Source organism: Mustela nivalis (genome assembly GCF_964662115.1).
Source record: "Mustela nivalis genome assembly, chromosome: 10".
Classification (NCBI taxonomy): domain Eukaryota; kingdom Metazoa; phylum Chordata; class Mammalia; order Carnivora; family Mustelidae; genus Mustela; species Mustela nivalis.
In genome coordinates, this window is record NC_139029.1 from 29,153,878 (window position 1) to 29,169,374 (window position 15,497).

A 15,497-nucleotide genomic window follows, 5' to 3' on the forward strand; every position below is an offset into this window, starting at 1 on the left:
TTGGGTTTTACACCAGGGTTGGTGTGATATGATTTGCACGTTTAAAGCTCTCTCTGGTTGCCTTGGGAACTGAGTGACAAAGCAAAGGGAAGCAAGGTGACCTTGTGGAGGGTAGTGATCTGCGGACAGGTGAAGTGGCCAGATCAGCAGATAGCCGTGGTGCTCAGAGAGAAGTGGATGGACTCCAGAGATCTCAAGAAGTAGAATCTTTCAGAGGTTTTTAGAAGAACTGAAACAATTTTATTTGATGTCTGCTACAGCCCCAGCAAGGGGGTAGGAGTCGGGGACACCAGAAAGGCTTGGGAATAGACACAGAAGATACAAGTCCTCAACCACAAAAACGAATACACATCACCTTTCCCACCCGCCACCTCTTGGGGAAAATGAACCCAAGATCAACTCAGATGCTGAAAAGATCTGGGCTGTTTCCAACTCCTTCAATGGTGTCAACAGATTCTTCTGCAATTGGGTCCCAGAAATGTGGGAATAGGTTTCCCATCTTCTCAGGTTATGAAGTTGTCAAAACTGCGGGACTGGAGCCCAGACCTGGTATCCTGGGAGCAGAGAGAGCTGTGGGGTGGGGGAGCTGGGGTGGAGAATGATTAGGAACAGCAGCCGTTCTTCCCACCCTCTATGACAAAGGTGAAGTCGGGCTCTGCCTTCTGCCACCTCCCCCTGCCCCCCTCTCCCAAGTCCTGGCAGTCTGCTGACTTGCCCTGCCCTCCCTCTCTGTCTCCCTTAGGAGCCCTCCTGGCTGGTGACCCACTCCCTGAGATTCTGCCCTCGCTCCCTGAGGCTGCACGTCTCAGACGCATCTAGAAACCCAGAAATCTGAACGAACACTGAATATGTTAGCTCTTCATGCCTCTTGGAAGAATTTGTGTTTTCAAAAGAGATTTCTGGGTCATTTAAATGATCTCTGCCCTCTGTCCCATTTCTCCAAAAGGGCCCTTTCACCAGGGTTTTAGCAAATTCTATGTCTGAGCCCAAGGATCTCCTCAATTTAGTCTCTGGGGAGGGTAGTCCCATCAAAGGGCGGGAGTGAAAGAATCTTCCCAGGGGTGACATTCGAAAGAAGTATTTACCAACCAGCGCAAATGAGCTCCAAGGAATTGCCAGCCGGAGGACGCCGTAGCCTCTGGTCAGCCTGGCACTGATCAGTGCAGGGTCCTGGGGGAAAGCCACACGGGGCAGGAGGGCATTTGGGAGCCCTCAAGGGAAGCAGATATTTGCCAGCAAGCACAGACGCGGCTCTACATTTCAACAACAGGTCTGGCAACACGGGTCCAGCTGAACGTCAGTCCCGTGTCTGCCCCGATCTTGTCTGATCTCTACTGTTCCACTGGGAATGGGGGCCAGGCCATTTGCTCCCTCTGCTAGAGGACAAGTGGCCAGGGCTGGAGCTGGGTCATGAAATGGCCTCTGAGCAGAGCCAGCTGCATGGTATCCTGGGTGAACAGGATCTCAGGCCCTTGACCCACCGTGTGACCTTGAAGGGCCGAACCGCCTCTGACTGTCCTTCCTCTCGTCCCCTCCTTGCAGTTATTTTTGTCCAGCTTGACAGCCCTTGGCTGTCCCACAGTCTGGGCTCTGCGAGCCGGATGCAAACCAGGCAGCACAAACGTCTGGTGCTGAATCCCAAGAGGGCTCCTCCTGGGGCGCCATCACATGGGAACGTGACCCTCCACACTGTGCACCCAACAGGGATCAGGCATCTGGAGGATGGTGAGAGGCAGGGAGCCTTTGTGTTCTCCACTCAAACCCGGCTCTTGTCTGGGAGTGCTGTCCCAGGCCTGCTGGTAAGGACCTCCTGTTTTGGAGTTTTACTGCTGCCCAGAAACCTCCCAGTCTCTATGTAGGGAACTGTGGCTTAGCTGGAGGGGAGGGGTCTGCAGTGGGACAGAACACCCGAGCAGGCCATGCTGGGCCCCTAACCCCCAGGCTTTGGCTGCGGTGGACGGGGGTTCCTGTCCTGTGGCCCACTGCAGTGGGGTAGACAGGGGCAGACGGGGGTTCCCCAGAGACCACTTTGTGTCCCCTGCTCTGTTACGGTCTCCGGAAGTGAGGCAGACACTATGTCCTAGCCCTGGGGGCCTGGGAAGGCTGAACCAGTCACTGCACAAACTGGATTCTGAACTCTCTAGACAAGCAGCCGGCCTGAGGCTGTTGTGCCTTTTAGGGTCAAGCTTTATTCCCAGACCTTAGATTTGTGCCTGCTGCTCTCTGTGTGCTGGGACAGGAAAGGGTCTGGGCAATGCTTGTCGGGGCCTTCCCAGGACTTATTTGTCCCAGGTAAGAAATGAGACCAGGCCTCTGAGATCAGAACAGCTCCAGGAGAGCTGGGTCGACAAGCTGGGATGGGCGGTGAGGAGGGGAGGTGGGCCAAAGGAGGAAGGGGCCTCTGATGGGTAAGGGAAATGCCATCACAGACAGGAGCCAGGTCAGGAAGCAGGGCAGAAGACAGCACTGTTTAGAGCTCCTGGAAAAAGAACCCTCCTCGCTCCTTGGGAGAAGCCAGCTCAGAAGGCCCCGATTTCAGTGATTTCAGAGACCCAGGAGTGGCAGGGCCCAGCTCCTGCTGGCCTCCCAGCTGCCCCTGGGGAAGAGGGTCTGGGGGCAGGAAGAGCCACATAAGCAGGGGACCCCACAATGCCAGGAGGTACAGGGGAAGAAGATCGTAGAAGGGGTGTCGTGTGGCTGCTTCTGGCAGCCCTGATGCTGGGGGCTACAGGCAGGGGGGCAGCTGGTCTCTCCAAGGGACGGGCCCTCCGCATGGAAGATGCCCCTCGGCTGGGCAGCAAATTCCTGCGGGCTGGCAGGATGGTGCTAGTGGCTCTGCGCACAGGAGCGGTTCGGAGGGCCTGGAGGGGGTAAGCGAGAGAGGGGGCGCTGGGCAGGATGGGACCGGGCACTCTTCCCAGGATAGTAAGCTGGTTGCTCGGGGCTGACAGCCCTGGACAACTATGGAAGAAGGACCAGGGCCAGGCAGGGAAGGCCAGGGGGCCAGCAGGTGTGGGAGAAGGCTCCATCTCGGCTGCATAGCTGTTGAGGTGCGAGAGAAGACGAATCCGGACGGGGTCTGCACGGCTGCTTGGCCCTTCCAGGACTCCCAGGTACCTGATGACCTCGGTGAGGCACTCCCGAAAACCGATGCTGCGGAAGTCCACTGCCAAGGCTCGGGCATCAAAGAATCCTGCAAAGCGAGGTGTGGTGAGGGTGTGGGCCAGGCAAGGGCCAAGAGCAGATCCTAGGGTCAGGCCTGTGTGACCTTGCACCTGCCACCTCACTCCTTTGAGACCCCGTCTCCACCTCCATAAAGTGGGAATAATCACCCCTATGTGGGGTAGAGGGGACACACTGTGAGGATCCAATGAGTTCACTGAACTAGGAAGCATGATAAAACATGGAGTACCATTTTCATCAACATCTATGATGAATGCAAAGAAGAAACATGGTGACCAGGATAATGTCATTTAGGTGAATACTTGTCAGGCATGAAAGGCCTGTGCCCATGGGAGGTGGCAGCAGCAGCCTTCAGTGCAGGTCAGTGGGGGGCTCCTCAGAGAAGGCAGTATAGTGTCATACCGTCGCCTGAGGTCTCTGGAGGCCAGGAGAGCTGAGTTCAAATACCAGCTCCACCACTTAACTAGTGGCTTGACTGTGGATGCGTCTCTTAATCTCTCTAAGCCTCAGTTTCCTTGGCTGTAAAATGGACATAGAGTAATACTTGCCGCACAGGGTCGTGCAGGTGGAATTAAATGCAACAGTGGACAGAAATCATCCCTGACTTCTAAGTTAGCTCTCATTTACACTTGACCCTCAAACAACACAGGGGTTAGGGGCATCGATCCTCCCCCAGCACAGTTGAACACCCGAGTAAACTTTTGACTCCCCACAAAACTACTAGTAATGAGAACTACCAGAGATCACTTTTTACTGTGATAGCAGTCTGGAAAGACGGACAGCTCAGGCACGATGATTCGTGCCACCTGCGGTCTTAAGCAGATACTTGGCAACACGTGAATTCATTGCAAGAGTAACAGGAGGCAGCTAGGAAATTATTCCTGGAGTATAGTATGTACATACCACAGTTAACTTGATACAGTTACAATTCTACCGCATCTTTACGTCTACATCTCTCTGTGCTGCAAATGGCACTGTGTATGATCTGAAAGGATTTGTATGAGGAAGTTCCGCTAAATTTTAACTTCAGTAATAAATGTGTGTATATATTAAGGTAGTAAGTGATAAAACAGGCTTGTATCTTTGTTTACTTTATACATTCATGACACACCTAACTTTCTCTTAATTTTTTCAGTATTTCGAGCCTATGTGGTATGTGTGCCTTTTTTTTTCCCCAAACAGTTGCAAATCTCCCAAAATGTTTCCACTTAGTGTAAAAACTCTGCATGTAAGTAGACCTGCACTATTCAAACCTGTGTTCAGGGCTCAACTGCGTATGACTGGCCTGGCCCTTGGAGGCATGTGAGTTTGTGCCCTCACCTGCAGGGTGGTCAGGAAAGCAGGACCTGACTCTGGTCCTCAGTGGCCACCGCCACCAGGCTGGGATCCTTACTCAATCTGACTGGTTTCAGTGAGGTCTGACCAGGTGGCCTGGCCACGGAGGTATTCAGTTCTCACTGCCTTTCTACCTGCCCTTCTCCCAACCATCCTCAGTGCAAAGACAGACCAGCCTCAATGAGCACTGGCCTCATGACTCTGGTTGCAAACATCTGGTCCTTGGCTAATGGCTGAGGCTCCCACAGACGGGCAGCTCTGCAGGAGACCGTGTTTGGAGTCAGGCCTCTTTGAGGGCAAGACCTTTCTTGGCTGTATACTTGTGATTTTGAGTAAGTTCATTCAGTTTCTGCGTTTGCTGTTCTTCTTCAGCTAACATATTCTGAGTTCTTATAAAGCACTCAATTCCCATTATCTGATTTAATCCTCAGAAAAATCCTATCATTCCTGTTCTAGAGATGAGAACACTGAGGCACACAGAAGTTAAATCACTGTCAAAGGTCATGAAGCTAGCAAGTAATAGAGCCAAATTCACAATTCATGGGATTTGAATCAATTCGATTCAGGATTCTAACCCAAAGCCAGGGCTCTAAGCCAGTCCTGTCCTCCGTTAGCCCTTGGCCAGAGAAGGGGGATGCCAACAACCCCTAACCTCGAGATTCTTGTGAAAATCAAATGAGATAATATTGGTGAAAGCATTTTGAAACGATAAAATGCTGGCCAAAATATTAGTCACTATTTTTCTTTCAATTGGATACCCATAAATGTAGTTGGAGAGCTCTCCCCCACTGGTTGATTAGAATCAGAAGTGTTCACTGTTAGCCATGCATTCCTTTGGCAGAAGTTCTCAAAGTGACCACCTGCATCAGGGTCATCATGCATGTTTGCTAAACATGCAAATTCCTAACCTCCAGGCCAGGCCACCTGGCTCAGCATCTCTGGGGTGTGGCCCATAGCTGTCTGCCCCCAGAGGATACTGTGGCTCACTGAAGCTGGAGAAGCACCAGGCTGGGTCACTTGAAATTCGAATGACCCCTCCAAAGGTGGTCAAGTTAAGGTTTTAGGACTTAGGTCTTTGTGGCCCAGGTCTGCGGAGCTTTCAAGATTTCTCAATTGTGAAATCGCCAAAATACATAGGCTTCATGCAATGAGAATTTCCATTTGTCCAGAAGTCTTTTTAAAGCCACAGTTCCGCGACTTCACAGTAATGGACCAGCCCAAAATAACAGTACGAGTTACATTTGGGTTCTACCTCAATCCCACGACGGATCTTCAACTGTGAGCATGACCTATGGTCCCAGTGCTGCTAAGGACACCACAGGACCCCAGCACTAGCCCACAAGGCACACCAGTAAACAGTTGTGGGTTAACATCTCAGGCAGCCCCTGCCAAGGTTTCAACTGGGACCCCAGTAAGAAAGAGTTCATTCAGGCTAAGGTTTAAGGAGGGTGGGGGTTAAGGTGGGGAACCTGTAGGGACAGTCTGTGTAGATGAGCTCCTCCAAGGGCTAAGGCTGGAAGAAGCAGAGTTGAGGACAAAGTGGGGACCAATGGGGACCCTGACAGCAGAGAGGACAATGCTGAAAGGAGAGAGGCAGGCTTTGTGACTGCTGCCCCTGGACCTGCTCCAGCCCCACCACAGACCGTGAGCTCCTTGAGGCCAAGGACCATGTCTACTCTGCTCACCAATGGATCTGCAGGACCTAGCCCCCAGATACGTGTTTCATGAATGACTCCCCGGAGAGAAAAGCACGGGTACCTGTCCCACCAGTGGCATGGAGCATTTTCAAGTGGTCCACTGTCATCTGCAGGACCTCGGCCTTCTCCAGCTTGGAGGAGCCCTGTGTGCACAGAAGACAGAATGTGAAGGCCTCCCGCTGACCTCTCGCTCCCCTCCCTGTAGTCATCAGCCCTCACCGGCTCCAGGTCCCCATCTTCCTCCCACTCCACCACGGCCTGCAGGCAGCCTTCTGCTTTGGCCAAGGTTTCTAAAACGAATAGATTCTCTTCTGTTCCCATTTTAGTCCATGTGCACCCCTGCACTGCCAAGCATCCTTCCCAAAACCCCTCCTTCCCTTGACTTTTTCTGGCTTCTTCTACCTTGCTCTGCCTATTCCCTTAACATGGGGCTGTTCCCCAGCGGGCACTGGCTCCCTTTTCTCACTTGCACATTCTCCCCTGAAGGTCTCGTCAACCTCCATGGCTTGGCGCATCATCTGCAGAATCCCACTCCCATGTACCGACCAACTTCCTAGGCCAGCTTTCCTGGGAATCCAACTTTACATTTGCCATGCCCAAGATCTAGCTCACCCTCTTAGCCCCACAGCACCTCCTCTTCCCCTGTTCTTTCTCCTGAACAATGTTTGCTATGCCTCCAGCATCCCCTGGTCTCCTAAGGAAAATCTGAGGGTCAGACTCTCCCCGTGAACTCCTAAGGGCAGGGACCGGGTCTAGGTCATGGCTGGGACTGTGAAAATTTCAGCAAACACCTCTGGAAAGACCGACTTGTTCTCACCAGCGTAAAGGAAGTCACATAACCCATGACTGTGCCTTGGAGTACAGGGTGGAGAACCTTTGAGACTGTCTGATTGATTTCTCCATCTGACTCCCTTCCCACTGCCACGCTCCTACCCCACACGGGCAGTGGCAGGGGGCTCACACCCCAAGCAGCCCGCTCTGCCTTCAAACAGCTCTGGAACTGTCAGCAGTGCAGAGGGTGAGGGGGCTCTAGAGGCACACAGTTCTGTGGTCCAGTTCTGTTCTGTGACCTCTTAGGTATGTGATCAAGTGCAAGGTACTTCACCTCTCTGTGCCTCAGTTTCCTTATCTGTGTAACGGGCATAATTGTCTCTACCCTTTAAGATCATTTTGAGGATTCCTGTCAAGGGGTGATGGAAAGAAAGCCCCAACATTGGAGACACCAGAGTCAATATAAATTTCTATCCCCTTTCTCCCTGGCTGATACCAGCAGGTGACAGGTATCAGCAAATGAGGCAGCAGCACGTCAAGGAGCTGCTGCCAATCAGTATGACATGCCACCTGTGTAGGGTTTCCTCTGGCACCAACAGGAATATCACATACCTGTTTCTCAAAGGCGGTGGGGACCAAGCGTCGCAACTCAGAAAGGCTGCTGTTGATGCGGTCTCGGCGCCGTTTCTCTATGATCTAAAACACAATGACAGGAATTTACTCACAGGCACTTCGCCGGTTTCCAATGTGCTTTGAGGGACACTGACTCATATCTTCTCTCACAATACTTCTGTGAGGAAGGGAAATCTGTTCTTACTTAAGCAGGGAGGAAACCGAGGCTCAGAGAGGGGCAGTGACTTGCTTAAGGTCACACAGCGAGGCAGTGCAAAGCTGGGAGTGGAACTCCAATCTCTTGTCGCGGTCTGGAGGGGTGATGTTCAAAATGCTCAACCACAGGCACAGCAGGAGACTGACCCATCAGAACAGGGACATCAGCCACAGCCCCGCAGCAGGCCCCAGAGGGCTCCAGCCGGCCAAGCTTACCCCTTCAGTTGCTGGGTGGTGAACAGGCACTGCTTCCAGCTGGGAATGCCTCTCTCTCATTCACACAACCTCATTCTGACCTCCCCCTACTGGTAGCTGAATACTGATAGCAGGGCAGACATTATGACCCCCATTTTACAGATAAAGATGAGGACTGGAAGGAAGTGGTTGGCCTAAGTGAGTGGCAGGGCTGGTCTTTGCCCCATTTCCGGTCTTTGGACGCCCAGGGCAGAAGCACAGCTGCATCCTGGGGGCATAAGAGGGTGGGGGCTGGGATGAGGTGGCAGAGAGCGAGTCAGGGAGCCACCTTCTTCTGTTCCCCCACCCAGCACCCTGAGAGGAAATGAAAGTTCTGGTGTTGGACAGGAGAAGGGGAGGCCAGAATAAACAGTAAGGCCTAACTGCGTGTCAGGTGTCCTGAGTGTATTACATGAATTCATTTAATCTTCAAAATAGCCCTGTGAGGCAAGCACTCTCACTGGCCCAGTTACACAGCTGAAGAAACGAGGCAGGGAGAGGTTAGGGGGCTTGCCCAAAGTCTCTCTGCTAGCTCGGCAGAGCCAGGGTTGGCCTTCAGGCAGTCTGGATGGGGGTGATGTTTCTGACCTGGGTTCTCCTGGCCAGGCCCTGGGGACTCAGGGCAAAGACTGGATGGGCAACTCTGCCCAGACAGACACTCACCCCTCTGCGTTTCTTCCTGGCTTGCATCTGCGAAGGGCTGGGGGTGGACAGCGGCCTGGCCATCTGGCTGCAGAAGAAGAGAAAGGCTGATTTTTCAGCGCTCAGGGACCATCTCCCTGACCCGGGCTGAACTCGAAGGAGGCAGGGATGTGGGCGGGCACTGCCCCCTCCGAGGCTGGTTGTGGTCTCCGCGGCAGCGGCCGAAGACTCCCAGGCTGGGAGGCGGCGCAGGGCAGGCGTGGGTGGGGGCCCATTGCTCCACAGCCAAGTCGCCCCTGCGCTGGGTTTCGCCCCAGGGTCGCGCAACGGCTGAGGTGGAGGTTGCGGGGGGTGGGGGCGCGGGGGGCGGTGGTCACTGGGCTCTGGGCCCTATCCGCTCGGCCTCGCCCCCTGCCCCTCGCCGCGGGCGTCGGGGAACCGCAGCCGGCCGCCGCGCTCCTGCAACCCGATCCCGGGCGGGGCGGGCGAGGGCACGGGCGGCGGCGGCGGCGGCGGCGGGGCCGGGCCGGCGGGTTGGGTTTCAGAGGGAGCCGCTGGGAAGAGCGTGGAAAGAGCAGATGCCGCCGCTTCCCACGGGCCGGGCGCGCCCGCCGCCCGCCGCCCGCCCTCCGCCCCGCCGGCAGCTGCCGCCTCCTCCCACGCAGCGCGGCCGGGGCGAGGGGGAGGCGGCATCTGGGTCACAGGCCCCCTCGGACTCTCGGGACGCTGCCCTGGCCTCCCCCGAAGGCTACAACCCTGCATCGCGTAGGGTCGCCCTTCCGCAGGCCTGGCACAGGATGGATGTTTGCTCGCACCCCGGGGAGTCCCCATTGCCGGGAAGAGGTTCAGCAACGGCCCCCCACCCTGGGGAGGGGGGGAACGGCTTTCCTGCCGCGACTGACCGATATCTTCTCCAGCCCAACAGCTCGCCCCGCTAACGGTTTCCTGCTTCAGAGGCTCTCCCGGAACACAGGGGATTCGCGGGTTTGCACAGAGGGCCATTCATTTGGTCAACACCCCGAAGGTCCCATTCAGGTCCAGGGCTGGACTGGACATGGTCAGCCAGGCCCCAGCCGTCCAGACACTCCACTCCCAGGGGGAGAAATACCCTAGCAACAAATAACTTTAGTCAAGGGGACTCCCCTGCCATTTCCAAATGCAAAATGCCACACATCTGAGCATGTACCCGTGAGCTTGGCTCTGCTCCACCACCACCCTTGTCTTCCCCAGGGGCTCCCATCTCAGCAAAGGCACCCCATCTCCCAGCTCTGTGAGGCCACCTGGCCACCACTACCTTTGATTCCTCTTCTGTCCTCATCCACCTCATCCAAAAATGCCCGTTCCGTGTGAGATACATCTCTCCTCTGTCCTACTTATTTCCACTCCTGCTCAGAGGACAAAATCTGTCATCTGTCGCCTGGACTGCTGCAAGAGTCTATCGCTGGGTCCCTTTGCACCCTTTGACCCCCTACAAACAGGCCTAGTGATCATTTAAATACACATCTGATTTTGTCACTCTCTTAAAACTCCTCAGGGCTTTCCCAATGCTTTTAGGATCAAGGCTGTCATCTTCCAGGTGGCCCAGCTGGCTCTTGTCACCTCCTAGACTCAACCCTCCTTTGCTCTGTGTGCTGCAGCCTGTGAACGCTCTACTCCTCCTGTGGCTGCGCATACTGTTCCCCTAGCCTAGAGTTCTCTGGTGCTTCCCTGTCTCCCCACCCCCAAGCCTCAGCCTCTTGGCTAGTACCTTCTACCACTGTTCAGATCTCAACACAAATGCCACCTTCCCAGGGAGAGCCTTTTTTGCCATCCCTCCTCCCATTAGATAGCCCCTGATCTACCCTCTCCTATCATCCTGCGTTCACAGCATGGATACCCACTTGTTGTTTTTTATGTATATGATTATTTGATTAATGTCTATCTCTCCAGCAAGTGCGTAGGCTCCCTGAGGTCACAAACCATGTCTGTCTCATTCACCATTGCAGGCCCTGTACCCAGCCAGTGCTTGGAGCACAGCAGAGCTCATGGTTGCACTCCCTCCTCCTGCCCCCATCTTTGGCATCACCGGGGACCAGAGAAGTGACACCATAAATGCTACCTCCCAGGCCTTTGTGGAATGGGGGCCTATGTGGCTCACCAGGAGGGTCCCAGCCCATGTAATTATCCTCTTGGCACGAGAGGCTAGATCATTTTCATCAAGTGCTCAAAGAAAGAAGGTTGCAGGAGAATTCACATCAACAGTGATCAAATCCCCCTGCTATGTCCCTGGCTTTGTCCAGCTACATCTGGAAAAGGGCATCTCCTTCCAAACATCTGGATGAGAAAGGCTGGTAAGCTCCTGGGAGGAATGGCCCAGCAAGCTAGGTCCAGGGCTCAGATGGCCAGATCCTGAGATCTGTAGGGCAGCTTGTTTACAAAGCTATGCTCAGGACAAGCCCCAAGAGCCAAGGGATACTAAAACATGACCTTTGTCTGCCCCCCCTCCCGACTGGATAAGGAGTCCCTAGGGGTATTGGGTTAGCACTGTGCACGTCACTGCCCCTCAGCCTGATCCCTCCTCAGGGACCATCTGTAGGAGGCTGGCACGCCCCTTGTAGGACACAATAGCTCTGCAATCCCTTTATCCACTCTCCTGGTCACTCATTCTCTGTAGTATTATCCCCTTCCCCAACTCACAGGCAAACCTAATTTCACAGTTTTCTTGGCATCACTACGTATATTTCCCTCCTTTGAGCCTAACAAAAGCCCCATTTTACAGATGAGGATGCTGAGGCTTGAAGACCAAAGGCAGCTTGCCCAGCCTACGCAGCTGCTAAAGAGCAAAGCCAGCATGGGAATCCATGTCTTCTGGCTCCAAAATCAGCATTGTTTTCCCCCTTAATTCCTATTTCCTGTCTGTCTGAATAGCCCTCCAGTCCCCTTATCCTTAAAGCTCCCAAGAGCTCAACCAGCGCTCACTTCCAGGCTGTGATCTGGCCCTGACACTGGGGGGAGGTGTGAGAGCTTCTTGTCTGACAGTCTGAAAATAAGGCAGATTTTCACGGACCCAGAGAAGATATGCCGACCACCAAGATCTGCTCCAGGGACCTTCAGTGGTCCCTAGCCAGATTTCTGGGGAGGTCTCTCGGGGTGGGGTTGCGGGGGGAGCAGCATTCTAGGTGGTCTGGCTGCCAGTCCTGACTGCCCTCAGCACTCACCCTCAGGCCCCCTGGGGCACTCCCCCCCAAACCCTTACAGATAGATGACTCCACTCATTTTGCATTAACCAAAGGCAGAATCATGATATCCCCAGTGAAGGGTTTTCAGGAGCGCTGAGCCCACTTGCAAATCTGAGAGGGGAAGGGTCTGTTCCAGGCCACACAGCAAATTAGAGGAAATTCCAGAACTGGAGCCAAGTCTCCTGGCTTTTAAGCCAGTACTCTTCCCAGTGTACCCCGTATTGCCACCCCCTCCTCCACCATGTGTGTCCCATAGCCAGTACTCCTTGTTCTAGACAGTACTTCAACATTCACTTGTCTCCTTTATTGCACAACAGCCCTGTGAATTAAATCTTACTGGGGCTATTTCATATTAGGAAAAATAATCATTTGATAGATGGAGTGACAGAGACACAAAGAGTTAAGAATCATGCCCAGCGGGGTGCCTGGGTGGCTCAGTGGTTAAAGCCTCTTCCTTCAGCTCAGGTCATGATCCCAGGGCCCTGGGATGGAGCCCCGCATGGGCTCTCTGCTCAGCTTCCTCTCCCTCTGCCTGCCACTCTGCCTACTTGTGATCTCTGTCTGTCAAATAAATAAATAAGATTAAAAAAAAAAAAAAAAAGAATCATGCCCAGCAAATCATCAGGCTCCTGATCTTTTCATTAGGCCAAGCTGCCTTGTGAACATGGCAGCTTCCAATTGAATGGTGACCCCTTCTAGAGCAGCCTTTGTTGGAAGTTACCTTGGGCTAAATCAGGGAGCTGTGCAGTTTAGGAACATTATCTCACCAAAGCCACCCCCACCCCGTGAGGTAGGTATTAGCTTCCCTGTGCTGTAAGGAAGAAAATCTGAAGTCCAGAAATGCCCATGTTAATGGTGGTGAGAATCAAACTCAGGTCTGACATCAAAGGCCACCATGTGCCTTAAATCATGTAAGAAAGATCCACAGGCCCTGACCCAGTGCCTGATATATGACAGGTGTTCACTGAATGTTCACAGAGGGGGAGGGGAGAGAGAAGCTGTACTCTCCTTTGGGACCCAGCATGTGTCAGCGGAGTTGGGGGGGGGGGTGGGGATTGCTGGGTTCAGATAGGAGATCTGTGGGTGATTTTCTCATATGGGACAAGATGCCGCCACCAGGCAGACGCCCACAGTAACAATGGAATACACCGTATTTCTTATTCTCACGTCTTCAAGTGTGGGGGATTTGCGCCCTGCCTCTGACCCCGGGGAGCCTGGCTGCCCCAGTCTTGTGGCCCTTGCCACTGTTTATCTGGCTCTCTTTGTACATGAAGCTCTTCTTCTCTGAGAGTTCCCCGAGGGCAGAGGCTTAGCAGGATACATCTGGGCCCCCCACGCCCAGCCCAGGGTCTGGGCCACAGCAGGCATCGTTCAGCACACCCTGAATTGAAGCATTGATGTCTGCTGGGGGGAGGGCCCTTTGGTGAGTGCTACAAAGAGGGGTCTATAAGTCAGCCTCTGCCAGATGTCCAACTGCTTTCTCTGCTCTGAGAGGGTCTGCTCCTTTAAGAATCTAAACAGTCTCTAACTAAAAAGGCTCTGGCTAAAAAGACAAAATACCGTGTAGGAAAAATCTGCCCACCGATCCTTTAGGCCGTTGCCCCAATGCCACCACCTTCAAGAAGCCCTCCCTGATCCCTCTGTGTATAAGTGACCTCTCCCTGCTTGGATGTCCTCACAGCCTACAGTCTGTCTCTCCTTCCATCTTCCATTCTGTCCATGGTCTTTGTGTGACCTGGCAGGTCACTGGCCAAAATGCAAATTCTTGGAAGACAGAGCCAGCTCTCTGGCATCAATTTCATGCCTCTGATTCATGAAGACCCAATGACATTGAATTTGAGAACCCCCTCCACTACCACCACATGGTGCTGGGTCCTTCCCCTGCTCCTAGCAGGCCCAGACTCAGAGAATTGCTTCTCTAAATAGCAATTTCTGCTAAACAGTTTAAGAATGCTAATAAGTAGCATAGGAAATTGTATTATATATCCCCAAACCCAATTAATGTACAGGATTCAAGGGGGATATCTATTACCTTACGTCCCGTTATAAGCTATAAATACTTGGAAACTGGTAACATTTTACTAGGATTTGTGTTTGAGGTCGGATCTCCTGGTCTCAGAAAACTGAAGTCACTGAAATGATAAAGTCTGCTCAAAAACATCCCTAAGGATGAACTGAATCCCCCTTTCAAATTGTTCTAGAGAGTCAGGTTTGGATGAGTCAGGAGAGATCAGATAGCCCCCCTCCCTTTCCCACTCCATACCTTCCTTTTATTTTATTGATGAGGAAACAGGCTCAGAAAGAGAAAGCAACAGCCCAAGGTCACATGGTGAGTCGGTGGCAGGTTTGGGTCTGCAGACTCCCACTTGGTTCCTGCTGCTCTTTCAGGGCTCTGGGCATCACATGTTGGGTGCGTGACACGAATTAAACATTTGCTACGTGCTAAGCCCTCTGCTAAGCCCATGACATACATGCATCATCTTATTTGATTTTCCCGGTAAACCTGGAATCGGTTCTGTTATTTATACCCATTCCACCGATGAGGAAACTGAAGCTTGGATTGTTCACAGAACTGGGGAAAGTGGAATGGTGCCGGTGGAGTTCGTTCCACAGGTTTGAAGCAGGTCAGAATATTTACCAGGAGCTGAGAGGCATTGGCAACAGGGTGTGCATTAGAAAGAGTGTTGGAATTGGAATCTAGGCCCCTGCACTGGCAAGTCAGCTATTATTTTCTTCGGTACCAAAACCTTCATTCCAAAGTCCAGTTTGCTCAAGGGAAGGAGATCCTTCCCCGCTGTGAGCCTTTTGTGTACTCGATGGAAAGTGCACCCACGCTAGGGTAGAATAGAGAAAATATGGCTATTCTGCCTACTCAGCGGGGGTGTGGAACAATGAAGGTTTCCTAAGATCTTCAGGGAAAACTCCTCTCCAATAGCTTCAACCTGGCACTTCTACAGAAAGACTATCACCAACTGGGCATGAAACCCCAGAGCTGAACTCCACATCCATCCCGGCACCCTGGGCCTCAAATGCAGAGGATCCAGACACTCGTGCGTGTCACGGCCCACGCTGCACACGTGCCCCCACTCGCACCTCCCCCCAACACACACACCTGCGGGCCTTCGCCCACACCTGCGTCTCCTGAGGCCGTATGGAGAAAGAGTCCTAAGGCCCGCTGAACCCGTCCAGGCACTCCCAGTATCCCCATCCCAGCCCTCACCTCAACTCGCCCTCGCGGCCCACGTCGATGGGTCCGTCGGACTCGCTGTCAGACCCGCTGGGCTCCCTGGGCCGCTTCATGGCAAGCACAGGCTCTGGGTCTCAGAGCGACGGTGCCCGCTCCCGGCCGGGAAGTGGGGCCCCGCCCCCGGCCCCGCCCCCGCCCCGCCCCGGCCCCGCCGCCCTTTCCCAGGGCCCTCTCCTGCGCCGCAGCTCCGGCGCCCCGGCGCCCCCTCGCCCCCGCGGTGACGCGCAGGCCGAGCCGTGGGAAGGCCCCGGGCGGTCACCGCCCCCTCCGACGGCTGGGAGGTCCGGCTCCGCTCCGCCGCCCTGGCCGCGGCGCGCTGGGTGGCCTTGGGCAGGTGCCCTT

At 53.9% G+C, this 15,497-nt stretch overlaps 1 protein-coding gene across 3 annotated transcripts; it reads right to left on the minus strand.

Annotated features, from left to right (window-relative positions):
• Positions 1-217: 217 nt before the first annotated feature.
• Positions 218-15,272, minus strand: HEYL (hes related family bHLH transcription factor with YRPW motif like). Of its 3 annotated transcripts, none has more exons than XM_082685227.1 (5): positions 15,129-15,272; positions 8,712-8,778; positions 7,599-7,682; positions 6,277-6,358; positions 218-3,193 (listed from the first exon to the last, which is right to left on the minus strand). In XM_082685227.1, exons 1-5 carry the CDS (start codon positions 15,206-15,208, stop codon positions 2,520-2,522), a joined length of 987 nt encoding a protein of 328 aa, XP_082541353.1. In that variant the 5' UTR covers positions 15,209-15,272; the 3' UTR covers positions 218-2,519. The 3 variants fall into 3 exon arrangements, with proteins under 3 accessions (XP_082541353.1, XP_082541354.1, XP_082541355.1); XM_082685228.1 differs by having other exon boundaries at positions 8,712-8,774; positions 15,129-15,233; XM_082685229.1 differs by lacking the exon at positions 15,129-15,272 and adding an exon at positions 9,593-9,860.
• Positions 15,273-15,497: the final 225 nt, after the last annotated feature.

Coding starts and splice junctions, on each gene's coding strand:
- HEYL (XM_082685227.1), bottom strand. CDS start 15,208: ATGAAGCGGCCCAGGGAGCCCAGCGGGTCTGACAGCGAGTCCGACGGA. Junction 8,779..15,128: donor GGCCGCGAGGGCGAGTTGAG/GTGAGGGCTGGG, acceptor CTTCTTCTGCAG/CCAGATGGCCAGGCCGCTGT. Junction 6,359..7,598: donor CCACCGCCTTTGAGAAACAG/GTATGTGATATT, acceptor CTGTGCACACAG/GGCTCCTCCAAGCTGGAGAA.